Source organism: Spea bombifrons, chromosome 1 (assembly GCF_027358695.1).
Source record: "Spea bombifrons isolate aSpeBom1 chromosome 1, aSpeBom1.2.pri, whole genome shotgun sequence".
NCBI lineage: Eukaryota > Metazoa > Chordata > Amphibia > Anura > Pelobatidae > Spea > Spea bombifrons.
Genome location: NC_071087.1, coordinates 57,470,287 through 57,484,719, shown reverse-complemented (window position 1 = coordinate 57,484,719; position 14,433 = coordinate 57,470,287). Strand labels below are relative to the sequence as shown.

The 14,433-nt window shown below is 38.7% G+C and overlaps 2 protein-coding genes across 3 annotated transcripts; one reads left to right on the top strand and one right to left on the bottom strand.

The window, feature by feature from the left end:
• Nucleotides 1-221: 221 nt before the first annotated feature.
• On the top strand, nt 222-4,548 carry COQ2 (coenzyme Q2, polyprenyltransferase). Its single transcript, XM_053461713.1, has 8 exons — nt 222-378; nt 936-1,298; nt 1,914-2,080; nt 2,436-2,557; nt 2,936-3,021; nt 3,136-3,269; nt 3,630-3,818; nt 4,098-4,548. Exons 2-8 carry the CDS (start codon nt 950-952, stop codon nt 4,242-4,244), a joined length of 1,194 nt encoding a protein of 397 aa, XP_053317688.1. The 5' UTR covers nt 222-378; nt 936-949; the 3' UTR covers nt 4,245-4,548.
• A 76-nt stretch (nt 4,549-4,624) lies between these two features.
• Nucleotides 4,625-11,507, bottom strand: COPS4 (COP9 signalosome subunit 4). 2 transcript variants are annotated; one of them, XM_053461711.1, is made up of 10 exons: nt 11,357-11,507; nt 10,169-10,260; nt 9,262-9,413; nt 9,025-9,128; nt 8,758-8,911; nt 8,107-8,257; nt 7,771-7,941; nt 7,179-7,294; nt 5,588-5,672; nt 4,625-4,888 (listed from the first exon to the last, which is right to left on the bottom strand). In XM_053461711.1, the coding sequence occupies exons 1-10, from the start codon at nt 11,428-11,430 to the stop codon at nt 4,755-4,757; spliced, it is 1,233 nt and encodes a 410-aa protein (XP_053317686.1). In that variant the 5' UTR covers nt 11,431-11,507; the 3' UTR covers nt 4,625-4,754. The 2 variants fall into 2 exon arrangements, with proteins under 2 accessions (XP_053317686.1, XP_053317687.1); XM_053461712.1 differs by having other exon boundaries at nt 10,181-10,260.
• Between the last annotated feature and the right edge of the window lie 2,926 nt (nt 11,508-14,433).

The window sequence follows — 14,433 nt, the reverse complement described above, 5'->3', positions numbered from 1 at the left end:
ACATCGTTTCAGCTGTGAGTGCCTGGCTTTTTAAAATGCAAATCAATTACATGAAGCGCACATCATTTGCATATGGTAATGCCACATGTCACAACATTTTAAGGGGATGCCCCAGCCATCATATTTATTTATTTATATATATATATATATATATATATATATATATATAATATACTTTACTGCTTATTAGCTATTAGCACGTGTTACTTTAACCCGTATTCATTTTTTCTTTAAACATTTAGGACGCTTGTTGAAGTGTAAGCTGGTGCGTGATGACCCAAGGCTGAAGAAGTCACCTTTTCTGAAAGTGGCAGTGTTAGTAGCTGTATGCTGGCCATATACAGCTCCACCAACAAAGAAAGCGTATCAAAGTACTTTGTAAGTATGCTAATATGATTTTTATTGGCAGTCTAATATATTTTTTTTTTTTTACTAACCTTTAGGGCAAGCAGCTATATAAATGGAAAATGAATAATAAATGCCGTTAAGGCGATAGCACCCCTATGCTTTGGGTGGAGGCAGCAAGTTGTAGATGTAACAGGGTAGCACAGGGTTTGGGAAAACATAATGTAGGTTGTGAGATTGTTTACTTGGTTACCTTAGCGTCAGAGTAGCAGCTTTTTGCATGTAGTCAGTGTAAAGTTACTTTATTTTATCATGACTTAAAAAAGGAAACATTTTTATTCCTGCACATATTTAGCATTTGTAATTTTTATTATTACTGTATAAGGCCAATTGTAAGTGTTCGTTACAATTCATCTGTCCTAGGTCATGCAGAATCAGAGACGATACCATTTTCATTAACCTGTGCTAGACTTGTGTCTTGGACTAAAACAATATAATGTAATGTTGATATGGCATTGATGTTGCTAGGTATGAAATGGAAATTGTATTTGTAAAAACAATGACAGATTTGTTATGTTTTGAATTTCTAGACCTGATCCCCAAGATGAATCTGGCCTCTGCTAGAATACTCTCTTGTTGCACGTTCATCCCCAGAGCCACACATCAGTCTTGCAGACACGGTTTCCATAGCCAATGGAATAATTGCTTTAGTAAATATCAAAACAGTACAAAGACTTCCTTCTTGGACAGAAGGGCAAAACGTTTACTCAGCTTTGGGGCACTGAGCAAGAATCAAAGGTACTGGAAGCCTGCTGCGTCCCACAGTCCTCATCAGAAGGCGCAGGTACATGAACAGAGAAGAACGCTCAGTTTATCCGCAGCTGGCATAGTTGGATCAATGCCAAAAAACATTCAGCCTTACCTGAAACTTATGAGATTGGATAAACCAATTGGTAAGAGGCCTAACAGCAGACAAAATTGAAATAATTGCGAAATATTTTTAGCTGTGTGTCAAATGAATTGTGAGATGGACATTTAGATTGCGCAGAAATTATTTAGTTTATTATTATTATATTAATATTATATTTAAAAAAAAAGTATAATAATATATAATATTGTCCATTACAATTTTGACCTTAATACAGTATGTCCCACTTGTTTATCAGATTTACTAATATATTTTTTTTTTTTCAAAACAAATTGTTTGATTTTTCACCTTTTATTCTTAAAAGTTTTTTTGTACTGCTCTTGATCACAGAGCAGTATAGCATGTAGACCCCAGAGATCTCTCTTGTAACTCCACGGTACTCCTGATGATGGCTTTCCGTTCCATTAAATATTTCTGTATATAACTTTTTATATTTCCCTTTGGTTAGAAAGATTTCTGATCTTCCAACTGGCCCATTTACAGCTTCCCTAGCACTATACCTAGAGGCAGAGCACTGGGATTTAATGTCATACCTTGGCAAGTGGAAAAGGAATACGTAAAGAGTGACACACTGTGAAGATAATTTCCTAATATCCCGTTTAGGCTTGTGTTTGATACAATGTCTGTTTTTTTATGACAGGTACCTGGCTTTTGTACTTGCCCTGCACCTGGAGTATAGCTTTGGCAGCAGACCCGGGTTGCCTCCCAGACATCTATATGCTGGCCCTTTTTGGCACTGGAGCGGTTTTGATGCGGGGCGCTGGCTGCACCATTAATGATATGTGGGACCGAGACTTTGATAGGAGGGTATGTTAAGTACACCCAGGAAACTGAGATATTGGCATTTTCTGTAAGTACTACGTAATGCCTCTCATTCTTACATTTATATTCCCACTGAATGTCATAGCAAAGTCACAGAAGCAGCATAGGATTGATGGCACTGCTTTGTGGGAATTTTTAAAGGACACAGTTAGTAAGATTGCTTATAACCTGAATCATGGTGAATCAGATACAAGCACAGAAAAGAGGTACAGAATAACCCCCCTTTTCTCATATGAGGGCATCTGGAAACTGGCCCTCACTCGATGAACGCTTGTTACATGGAATACATCTTGCTCAGGTGACTTAGATGGTGTTTATCATTGTACTTTCTTCCGCACAGGTAGAACGAACAGCTAGTCGCCCCATTGCCGCAGGGGATATAACCCGTTTCCAGTCCTTGGTTTTTCTCGGAGGACAGCTTAGCTTGGCCCTTTGTGTGCTTTTGTGTCTTAATAATTACAGGTGGGAAATGTAATTTATTAAAATTGTTTATTATTATAAACAATGTGTGCCTAATAAAAAAGACTTTGCTACTTAATAGGCATATTTAATTCTTAAATTTCAAATTCTATTTAAATCTCTAATAGTAACTATGTGACTTGTTCAGCCTATTACATTGAGAACATAATAAAGATCACAGAGAAGTGAAAGGTTGTACTTTGGGTACAAGCTGATCCTTATACAGGCTACCACAGGATGCGCATTGTTGACTATTATTTTTGGGGATTTCCATTGTTTCCTTGAACTCTGTTCCCTAATATGTGCCAATATTTGTTGTGTAGGTCATTTTGCTGTGTGTTAATGGATGCTTTATATTATTGTCTTTGCTTATCTCTTCAGTATTGCATTAGGAGCAGCTTCGTTGTCCCTGGTGGTAACCTATCCCTTAATGAAGAGGATAACCTATTGGCCGCAACTTGTTCTAGGTAAGATAAACCATAATCTCCTTAGGTCACTTTAGAACACTTTTATTAAAACAAGATATTGCTTATACACTTCCGACTAATCTTTTCTGAACCATGTTCTCCTATAACTTCTAGGATTAACATTCAACTGGGGTGCATTGCTAGGGTGGTCTGCAGTGAAAGGCGCATGTGATTGGACAGTGTGTCTTCCATTATATGTCTCTGGCGTTATGTGGACACTGATATACGACACGATCTACGCACATCAGGTAAACAAGCGCTTCCGCTGCATGCATAATCAAGTTTATAAAGCTTGCACAGTTATGAATGACTGAAAAGCATTCTATAGTAGCTTGCAACCAACACATATCCAGTATGTTTGATAATGATTACTATTATATAAAATGAGTGTCTTTTAGGAATCAGTAACCTGTGCAGTGGTTCATAATGAGTTTATTTTCTTGGTTTTCGATTACTAAAGCCTCTTACCTTGCGTGGTAAGTTTTAATAGATTTAGTTGCGTCCCTATATCACTAAATGTTGAGAATTTTGAATAAATGTATTTTACAGTATTATGACCATATAAAATGATGATAACCAAATACACATCCGGAACCTTTATTATACAGGACAAAAAGGATGACGTGATTGTCGGGGTGAAATCAACAGCTCTGCGGTTCAACGAACAGACGAAGCAGTGGTTGAGCGGTTTCAGTGGGGCGATGCTAACAGGACTGACACTAACAGGACTAAGCTGTGACCAGACCTTGCCCTACTACACTGCTGTCGCCCTTATCGGGGCTCATCTTGCTCATCAGGTAAAATATTGTTCCACAGTGCTGCTTGAGATAATTGAATACGTTTTTGATTTACCAGTCTTGCATTCACATTAGAACGGACTACCTCCAAAAGAACAGCTGCATAAAATATGCTGACACGGATACAAAATCCCCTTTACCCGAATGGAGGCAAACTACACCTTTACTGGTTCAAAGTCTATGCCATAAATATAGCATTCTGGCTTTAAATTATTGCTCTTTCCAGGACGAGTGTCAGACTATAAAATGAATGTGTCCTTCCTTCCCTTCTGTCATCAGATATATACCCTGGACATAAACAATGCCGAAGATTGCTGGAAAAAGTTCAGTGCGAATCGGACTGTGGGCTTTTTGCTCTTCTTGGGGATTGTGCTTGGAAACTTGTGGAAAAGAAAAGATGCAGGTGAAACCGAAGAAAGCTCGTGATAAAACTGAGTCCTATGCGGAATTTTGTAGAGAGAATAACTATTTAACTCAAATTGTACTCAGCAAATGTCCACCGTATCATCAGGACATGAAATTAACGAAAACTTCGGGAAAGGAGTGAAAGGCAACACACCGCAGTTGCTGTTGCACAGTCACTTTTAAAGGCTAAATTATATGGTTATGTATATATGATTACATTGATCTGTACTGTATTTAGTAATTTACTGGTAACAATCATCTGTGCCAAATTTTAAAGTTCAAATCATCAACCCTATAGAGAAAAATAAAGATATGGCTCGTATAAGTGTTGTCTTTTGGAAGCGATTGGTACATTTGAAAGTACACCAGCATAAATGTCAGTTCTGAAAGAATTACATACATTTCTCTGAATAAGTCAACACAACTTAAAGTTTATTTCTGTATTGTCGTTGAACCAGCCATATGTGACAGGCAGGAGGGAACAAAGTTCAACAGCAGGAAAAATAAAATGCTTTTGCAGGAGTGAGTTTTTCACTGTGCCATTTGAGCCTCCATGGCTTGCGCTGTCCACTCTGGTGCGATCTGGCTAATCTTTTCTAATAAGTTATTTACTTGGAAACACAACGACTGAATTTGTTTATCCCATGTCGGTAAAGCTTCACGTGCTATAGAATAATCAAAAAATAAAATCTGTTAGTATAGAACCAAGAATACCAACATCATTAGAACCGTTCCTTGACCTTTTCAGTTAGATCTCCAAACAATTGATGACCGATAAACTTTTCAAAATATAATAGTACGAACTGCTATAGTTTATTCACTAAAGTAAAAGGTTAGTGTCACTGTGCTCAAAAATTGGGCAACTCAAGTTACTCTTGTAAGAAGTTTCTACATTTTGGTGGGAAAAGTATTTTCTAAATATCGAATAATGAATATATGTGAACTTTGTTTAATTCAATATTATAACTATAAACTGCTGTAATATACACATGCCAAAACAAATTTGCCTCCCAGTCTATAGCGACTAATTTGCTTCATAATCTTGTTCAAAAAAGTCTGTTCTCCAAGGGAACGCCATAAAAATTCCTCCAACATTAATGCGGTTATTTTATCTCATTATAACACCCTATATATGAAAAATGTATTCATAGTCATTTTCCAACAGGTTTCAGATAAGGCTGGAGATGATAATTTATGTAGTACGCTCAGGTATACATCATCTGTGAGCCATCTATCCAATTGTCATATAGTACAGGTTTACCCCTGAATGCAGGATGCTAAATTGTTTAAAGATGTTGCTTCATCTTTACCAAGCTGTATATTAGACACCAAAGGGACTAACTAAACACGACAATGACACTTACTTTCAAAATGTACAATACCATCAATCTGGTCGATAAACCCATTCATTCGACCCTCTGTAATCATCTGAGAAGCTATTTTTTCCGCCTGTTAAAACAAAAACCCATTTATGATGTTGATGCAAGTCACATTAATTCAGTAAACATAAGACTATTGGACAACTTAGTATTTACATGCTATTGGCAAAGAAATAAATGCATTTGAGGCTCTGGGTACAATTTTCATATGGCATCCAGCAAAACAATTGATATACCGTATTTGCTCGATTATAAGACAAGGTTTTTTCAGAGCAAATGCTCTAAAAAATACCCGTCTTATAATCGGGGTCGTCTTATAATCAGACCTCAAATAGGTCTGACTATGAGACGACTAAGATCCAGATCATCCCCCCCCCCCGTCCCACTTACCAGTACTTCTGAGTCCCCGGTGTGCAGCTGGGGCAGCGTGTAGATGTCTACGCGATTCGCGTACACAACTTCCGCTGCAGCAGGAAGGAGGCGTGGCTAGTAGCGGGGGTTGTCCTTCCCCGGCTGTCAGAGATCAGAGTTCCCTGCACCGGTGTAAGTGCGTGGGATCTACACGCTGCCCCGGCTACATGACAGGGGACTCAGAAGCTTGTTTGGGGGGGGGGGGCATAAGGCATTTCTGGAGGCAGAGTGCTCTGTGAAATGCCTTTTAGCCCCCTTAATGCCACTCTGCCTCCAGAAATGCCTTTTTAACCCTCTATATGCCACTCTGCCTCCTGAATGCCTTAAACCTCCCTATATGCCACTCTTCCCCATAATATGCCTTTTAAGCCTCTAAATGCCAGAGTGGCATATAGGGGTATAAGGCATTTCTGGAGGCAGAGTGGCACATAGGGGGTCAAAAGGCATATCATGGAGCACAGTGGCATATAGGGTTAAAAGGCATATCATGGGGCACAGTGGCATATAGGGAGGGGGTATAAGGCATTTCTAGGGCAGATGTGCATAACTGGGGGGCAGGTTGGAAAATAGAAGGAAATAAAACCAAAATATTTTTCTCAATCATAGCTTTTATAAAAAAAATAGTTTAGATGAATTAACATTTACTGGTAAAACTTTTTCCTATAGGGTAGTCTTATATTCAGGCTTTTTCTTTTTTTTCCTAAATTAATATTCAGATTTGGGGGGGGGGGGTCGTCTTATAATTGAGCAAATACGGTAATAAGGGTGTGCATTGTATTTATGTCCAGTAAGGCTATGGGTGGGATCTATTTAATCTTAAATAGATATTCATTCTTACAAACAAACAATCTTCATAGAAAGAGTCCTTTGTCCAAAGAACATCACTATTGTATAATTCACTATAAGCAACCCTGCCCTGTGTAGTATGCAAAGATCACCCATTCATACCAACTCAAATAAGATTTTTTGTCCCCAGATCTGGCTATTATACCATTTCAAAGTCAATTGGGAAGATACAACTTGCAAGGACAAAAAAAAACCCAGTGCCCTTAGCCAAGTGCGTTTCAGGGAAACGAGACTGTGATCCATGAACAACAGAGAAGCCCAAAGTGACTGTGTATATTTTCTTGTACCCTTCACATGGAATTAACATAAGTAACCTTACCTTAGCAGCTGGGATCTCTAACAAGGCTCCAAGCTCCTCAAAGGTGATGTTGTTGTACAGTTTGCTTGCTGACAACAAGTTGTGCTCTATAACAGCTCTGTCCAAAATACTGGACCCTTCGGAAGTCGAAAGAGTAGAGATCAAAACAAAGCTTGTAAGTAAATAACAGCTGAATGGCCCATGCTTTTCATGATAGATTATATATATATATATATATATATATATATATATATATATATATATATATATATATATATATATATATATATAGCGGAAAACCATTTATTTAGACTCACAGCTGCATAGTAGGAGACTGCAGCTATATATTTAGCTAGCAAGTACTCCAAAGTAGATTTGATATATTTATTAGAGAAACATGGCTGCTGTAATCAACATAATCCATTTTGGCAGGGTCTTGGTGCAAATGGGAAATAATTCATGCTTCTACACATAATGCTATAAATCATTTCCACATTTAATGACTTTATGAATAATATTAGAGTAAAATAATATTTTAAATTCTAGAAAAAAAGAAACTTTCTGAAGTATTAAAAAGGAAAGAATAAAAATGTTACTGCATGTGGACACCCACCATCTCCAGTGGTTGCTTTTTGATGAGGCATGAGCATGGCAGCAAACTCTTGGAGCTGGTTGCCCCTGATGATTCTGTCCAGGTACATCTTCTCCAGAATGCCATAGGCTGCAAGCTGTTGGCACCGTTCATCTTTGAACAGGGTCGCCAGCATTCTGGAACGCTGTTGTCCTAAGAAGACACAACCATATTTCCGAACACAAAGTCAGCAGCACCACAATTTGTGTTGTACACTGTGGGTACAGATATTTTCCATGTCCAGAAATTGTCTGCTATTTTACTGCCTGTAAAGACTTTTTCTTTCTGGCTACTTCTTTCCTATTTTGCGTTAGTTACCTGCAGACGCCAAGATGGTGCAGTGCAACGCATGCTTTAACGCTTCCATTCTCTCGCTTTCATGGACGATGGTTTTGTATGACAGCTCATTGTACCTCTGTGCAGCTTCAATAAACTTCCGCCTGTAGTCAAGAACACGGGCATAGCAAACCTGCGGAAAAGAATAAACTATGGGTCATCTGCACACTCCGACCTTTAATATTGATGGTAAAAAGCACAATACTATGAGAGGCAAAACATGAATTGCCCATGCAATGCCTACTGTTGTGTGACAATTATGTGTTCCCAACGAAAACACTGAATAACGCAAATGTCACACAAATAAAGGATTATTTTTAACAGTACTTAACCCCTTAAGGACAATGGGTGGTCCCTAAACCAATTGAAAACAATGCACTTTGAGCCCGTACATGTAGGGGCTTTGTCATTAAGGGGTTAATAGAGCAGCAACAAATCAATTCACTATTTGCAGCACCATTGCAGAGGAGGAAAAAAGAAAAAGCCACAGCAGCCCTCAAAATGTGTATTATAATAAAGGGGGTAAAAGTAGCATAATTCAAGACACGGCATGTCAAGCCAGTGTTCTGAAATGAGGGCAATTAACCCATTCTGCTTGACTTTACAATAGCCATTCAACATTCACTTACATACCTTGTAATGGATTTGGAGCTGCTCATTGGTAGACTCGTTCTGTAACAAGGAAGCCCGATTAATGTAAGCTTCGGCCTGGACCGGGTCATCATCCTCCAGATACAGCCGGGCAATTTTTAGATAGGTCTCCAGTTTGTAGTCAACGTTATATTGCCTGAAATAAATAGAATATATAGAATACGTTATACGGAACACTACTTCCTTATTTTTCATTTACATATAGTCTAAATTAGTAAAAAGATAGTTCTTGGGTGTTTTCTCTCTTACTTCTGTCCAGTTTCCAATGGTATCCCAACAAGAACCTGGGCTGCATTTCTCCAGTCTTCTTCCTTCTCATAAATTGATGCCAAGTGCTGTCTGATTGATGCAACCTGCAGAGACGACTGACCATTAGTACCAGCTATCAAACAAGCTGACCCCCATTTCTGCAGTTGATCCCCCAAAAACTGTATCCCGAGGACAGATACTGGCTCATTATGTTAGACAGATGACTGCTGCTCTCACCTGTTCCTCAAAAGAAATGACTCTGGGTTGGATCTTCTCGAGGGTGAAGTGGTAGATCTCCTTGGCAATTCCATCGGGAAGACTGGGAAGGTGCGTGCAGAAGTCCGTCAATAGCTGACGTGATATCACCAAGCTGACATTCTCATTGACCACTGGAAGTAAGGCGACACAAGCGTGTTCAAAGTCATTCAGTGAACTTCAGAATTCATCTTTTGGGTTGGGTGCATTTTACCAAGAGTTCTTTCGGTACAGGCAGGAGAAGACTCAATGGTACATTGTGATGAAGACAAAAGAACATACTATTTGGGATGCAGATCACTCCCCTATACGTAAATGAACAGCCATTTATCTGTATTAAATGTTAGAGAACCTGCTAAGCTTATAAGTACAGTTAAGGTCCTGAACTCCATGCCATTTCCCCACAAGCACCTTGCAGACACCAACATGAAATGATCAATGATCACTACAATATTTGCGATTGGACATTAAACACACTCAATGTGCTTTATTCACTAAAAGGCGAATTAACGGGAGAGTTTTGTTTCAGCTCATTGACTTTAGTATACATTATGAAGATCCAACCCCCAAGTAGCTTCTGCTGCAGAAAGGGCTTGGCTGGCCCTGTATAATGTATAGTTAAATTCATGAGATCTTTCTGTCTCCTTGCCTGCTGAATTATACAGGGTCAGCTCAGCCCTTCCTGCTGGAGAAACTTGCCAGTGTTGGCCCCTCCTGATGAATACTGATGTGAGATTTAAAATAAAATAAATGTTTGTTTCTAATGCCTCAATAACACAAAATATTCATCCTGATAACCCCAATGTCCTTAGACTTTAAAGATTTACTATCATTACAAATAGCTATTATTATTTAATGGCATGTATTAATTATTATTACTTTTTTTTACCATTAAACCTACTTGCTTCAACAAATGCTTTCAGAGCCTCAAGTTGCTCTGGTCCGGGAAGCTGGAGAGCCTTTTCTAATATCTGCCGGTACCTACAGAGAAAGGAGAAAAATATCAATAATAATCTTTCAGTTTTCATATTTTTTTAATATTTTTTAATCATATTAAATATTTTTTTAATATTTTTTAATCATATTAAATATTTAATATTTTTTAATCATATTTTTTTAATCATAAACAGTAGATTCTTCATAAGTTCGGTGATGACGGCAATACATTGTTTGGAGCTAGACTAGCATTTCAAAATAACGGCCTTGAAATATAGCGTAACATAGAACTATATTAGGCATGGAAAGAATATAACTGAATTTGGGGAACTTTTTGGAACTTTTATTGCATAACCGAACTGCAAACCTCCGTAAACTTTCAAGACTACTTAGATCTCTTCCTTGGCCATATGATTATTATTAACCGTTTTATATAGCACCATCATATTCCGTAGCGCTGTACAATGGGTAGACAGGACATAAGTAGTCTATAACATAACAATTTGACTTACAGGAGCAACAGGTGAGCTTACAATCTAAAGGGCAAATGAGGTTTCTTCTTCAGGTATTACATGCCTGAAGAAGCGACGATCCAAGTAGTCTTGCAAGCTGACAATCTAATCCAATTCAGTTATCTGAAGTACATACAAGTACCATATCTGCTTATTTTCATGACATACCGTGGCATATTAATTGCTTCCCATAGCCCCAAATGTCTGCAATTGCTGGTGTGGGGTATTTTTGTCGCCCGGTAACCCCAATTCCATACACTCTGCATCCACTATAAGGTCCTTCTATACAAACTATTACATCACAGCCTGACTGTGCATTAGCAGGACACTATACACATCACAAACAACAACAACAGGACACATGACAGTTTGCCAGCAGTCGAGCTAACAACCCCAAGAAAATGGCCCGGCGGCGGATTCTACAATCTGCATGGGTCCATGTTCTACAGTCACCTATAGTCATGTGCATAAAATATGGGTGTAGATACAGATATATGGAGTGATATGTAATGCTATAGATTTTATACAGCTTTAACTCTCTACTAAAATGTGGCTACCTCGAGTAATAGAAACCAATGGAGGTTCTTTCACACTGTGATCACTACATTACAGAACAGCCCTTCACTTACTTCCCGGCCAGATCCTTATGAGACCCACTAGAATTCATCAGTTGGGTCAGGTCCTGTCTCACGCAGGCTGCCATCTTTGCCAGTCCGTAGGATCCCTAGACACGCCCCTGCTTTTTCGTCATCGATGAGCAAGGGAAGCTCCCTACAAAGCTATAACATACTATGACGCTATCTATCCCACCTTCAACTCCGCCCACCATGATCACGTGGGGAGCGACTATGCGTTCCAGTCTGCGTTCCACGGCATCGCTACAACGACACCTTCTGGAAACTATAGGTAGTGACAAGTCCTGTGTTGCTTATGTCACTTGCTCGCTTGGATTTACACATATAACACAGACAGCTTAACCCTTTCTTCCCTTTCACAGTGCTTATTTCGTAAGTACAGCCTATATTATGCGAATCGTGCGCAGATCATTCTTTACCGTTTTAATTAAACTCAATTGTACAAACATGGCAGTGTGTAGAGATTCTATGTTGAATTTATTTAATTATGTTGGGCAAGGATTATTCGTACAGAGAAAAAAAACACGAAATTGGGTGTACCGCCAAGTCCAATATTGTCTATGTACTGCTCCACAAAATATTTATATATAATAGGAACAGGCCTAACGTTCACTGAAAATGGCTAAAGCTGTAGCTGAGGTCTTTAGTCAAAGATGATACCTTATTGGACTAACTGGGAACATTCTGGGCCGCATGGGTGGCGTTACAGCACGCCCCCACTCCCTGCCCACTTACCCTCCAACCACAGCATGTGGGTGGGGCTCTGCAGGACCTCCCACCATTAGCAGGACCACCTACTTGTGGGTAGTCTGAGCCTGGATGTTGCCAGGTATGCTTATTGGGCCAACATAGAAAAAGAAGCCATAGCTGGGCTAATCGGTATTGGCTGGGGCAATCTACTGGGTTGACCCAGCTTATGAAGAGTTGAAGAAGAAAAACCGAACTGCCTCAATCGATACTGTGCTTGTTGGTTCATCTACCTCTACAATCTTAGCAAACATGCATAAATGTAAAAAAAAGGCACTCATGATATAACTGCAAAATATATAACACTGGACAAAATAAATACAAACCAGGCACACACCCAGCACGATAATATCAAAATAACCAGGAAAGTAGGCAACCCATGACTCTCCGATAACCCATAACATTTCGCAATACATGCTTATATCAGGGTGGTGTATCACAGCACCTTGCTGAACCAGCTATCTGGTATTTTGTCAGTTGCCTATTAAAAAGTTATATGCAGTTACAGTAATAACCTAATGCACGCATACTGTACCTAGGTACTAAGATACTTTTTGGTGAAAACTTATTTTCATAAGAAAAGTTTATATATATATTTATATATATATATATATATATATATATATATACACACACACACATATATATATATATACATTTTCGTGCTTAAAGCCTCTGTGGTGCAAATGCATTTAAATATTAACCCATAAACAGGTTTGAACACAAACCTTTCATTAACTTTGATTGGGGATTGTGTGTGTTTCTGAGATGCCATTAACCATTGTTTTACCAGGACTAATTAGATTCAATAACTACTCTGTGCAAGAAGCACTGATCTTTAGAAAACATCCAGACCGGTTGCCCTGGAGCAACTGTGATATGGGTATTTTTAATAGCGGCTGAAAGAGACTGGGGTATCTGTTAGTACATCTGGCCTATGGCGACCGTGGACATGCAGCAATATTAATGTGGCCTGGTAAGCAGAGCAGTAGTGTAACCCAAAATCCTGGGCCCCCAGTGATCTGTTATTGAGTCCTTCCATGTAACTATCCTATTTTGTATCCAAATGGCTGTGTCTTGAAATGTGTTATTGTGAAAGGTATGTGAAAGTATTGCTCACTTATATGCAATTATATTATGGGCCAAATAAACAATTTTGTTCATAATTTAAGCCAGTGGTATGTCAACACATTGTATGCATAGGATCCCTCTGTATCACGGGCCGGAGGACCCCATTTTCTCCCTTGAGCCTAAATGCAACGATACCAAACAAACCAGTTTAGACAAGGCCACACGCCCTCTAAGAATAAACATAATGATGCATTGGCCCATGCTTTATTCAAACTATTATTCATCTCAGCAGCAACCAAGCAGAATAACTCAACAAAGTATCACCCATCAGGAAAATCCTATAGCCTTTCTAAAGTCTTGCACTCTCTGATAAACTGCATTGACTCCCTATCTTTTCAGATTATTCAATCAGAAGTTACACTGTCAGTAAATTATCTCTGTGAAGAATAGATAAAAAATATAGTTTGATTCAAATGCCAGTGTTATCCATCATTTTCAGATGCTGGGAACAGTGAATGATGGCTTCGACACTGTTGACACTGTTGATGACAGCATAATGCAACAATAGACACTTGCTTTCTTGAAATCCTCCCTGCACACTCTGAGTATTGGGACATGGAGGGAGATATAGATATTGCTAGCTACCTCGCAGTGTGTGTCAGGGATCCAGTCGGTATATCTGAAAGTCTTCTATAGGATGAAGAATTGGTGATCTCAAACAGATACAGGTCTGATGTTTCTCTTTGGCGCCATCTGTTTAAGCGATGGGGGGTGTCTGTGCAACAATACTTCCTCAAGTCAGAGATACGATGATCATTCGTAACAGAATTTTTTTTAGCATTTGGTGTTTCCAGATATGGCTGTTAGTGCAAGATACTTAATTCTAGACCTGCTTTGTAAAGCCATGATGACTTTATCCAGTTTATTGCAGGCTGTCTTTATGGGCTTTATGGTGAGGGATATTCTGCTTTTGCATTTAATTTCTACTTCAATAAAGTGGTACACATTTTAGTATAGAAGAATTAGTTTGCTTTATTTCAAAAGATAACCATTGCCAACGGTTTTCTTTGGCAGTGTTTTAAACAGAAAACAAATTCATGTATCAATGTCAATATGGTTAAAGTGTATCAAACCTTTAAACTTTTTACCATTCAGACGATATCCATTTGCAATTAATGTTTCTGAACATTACTTGTGTAACTTTAATGTTTGTTGGACAGGATTACCAAGAACTGGAGCTCATGTTGAACCAC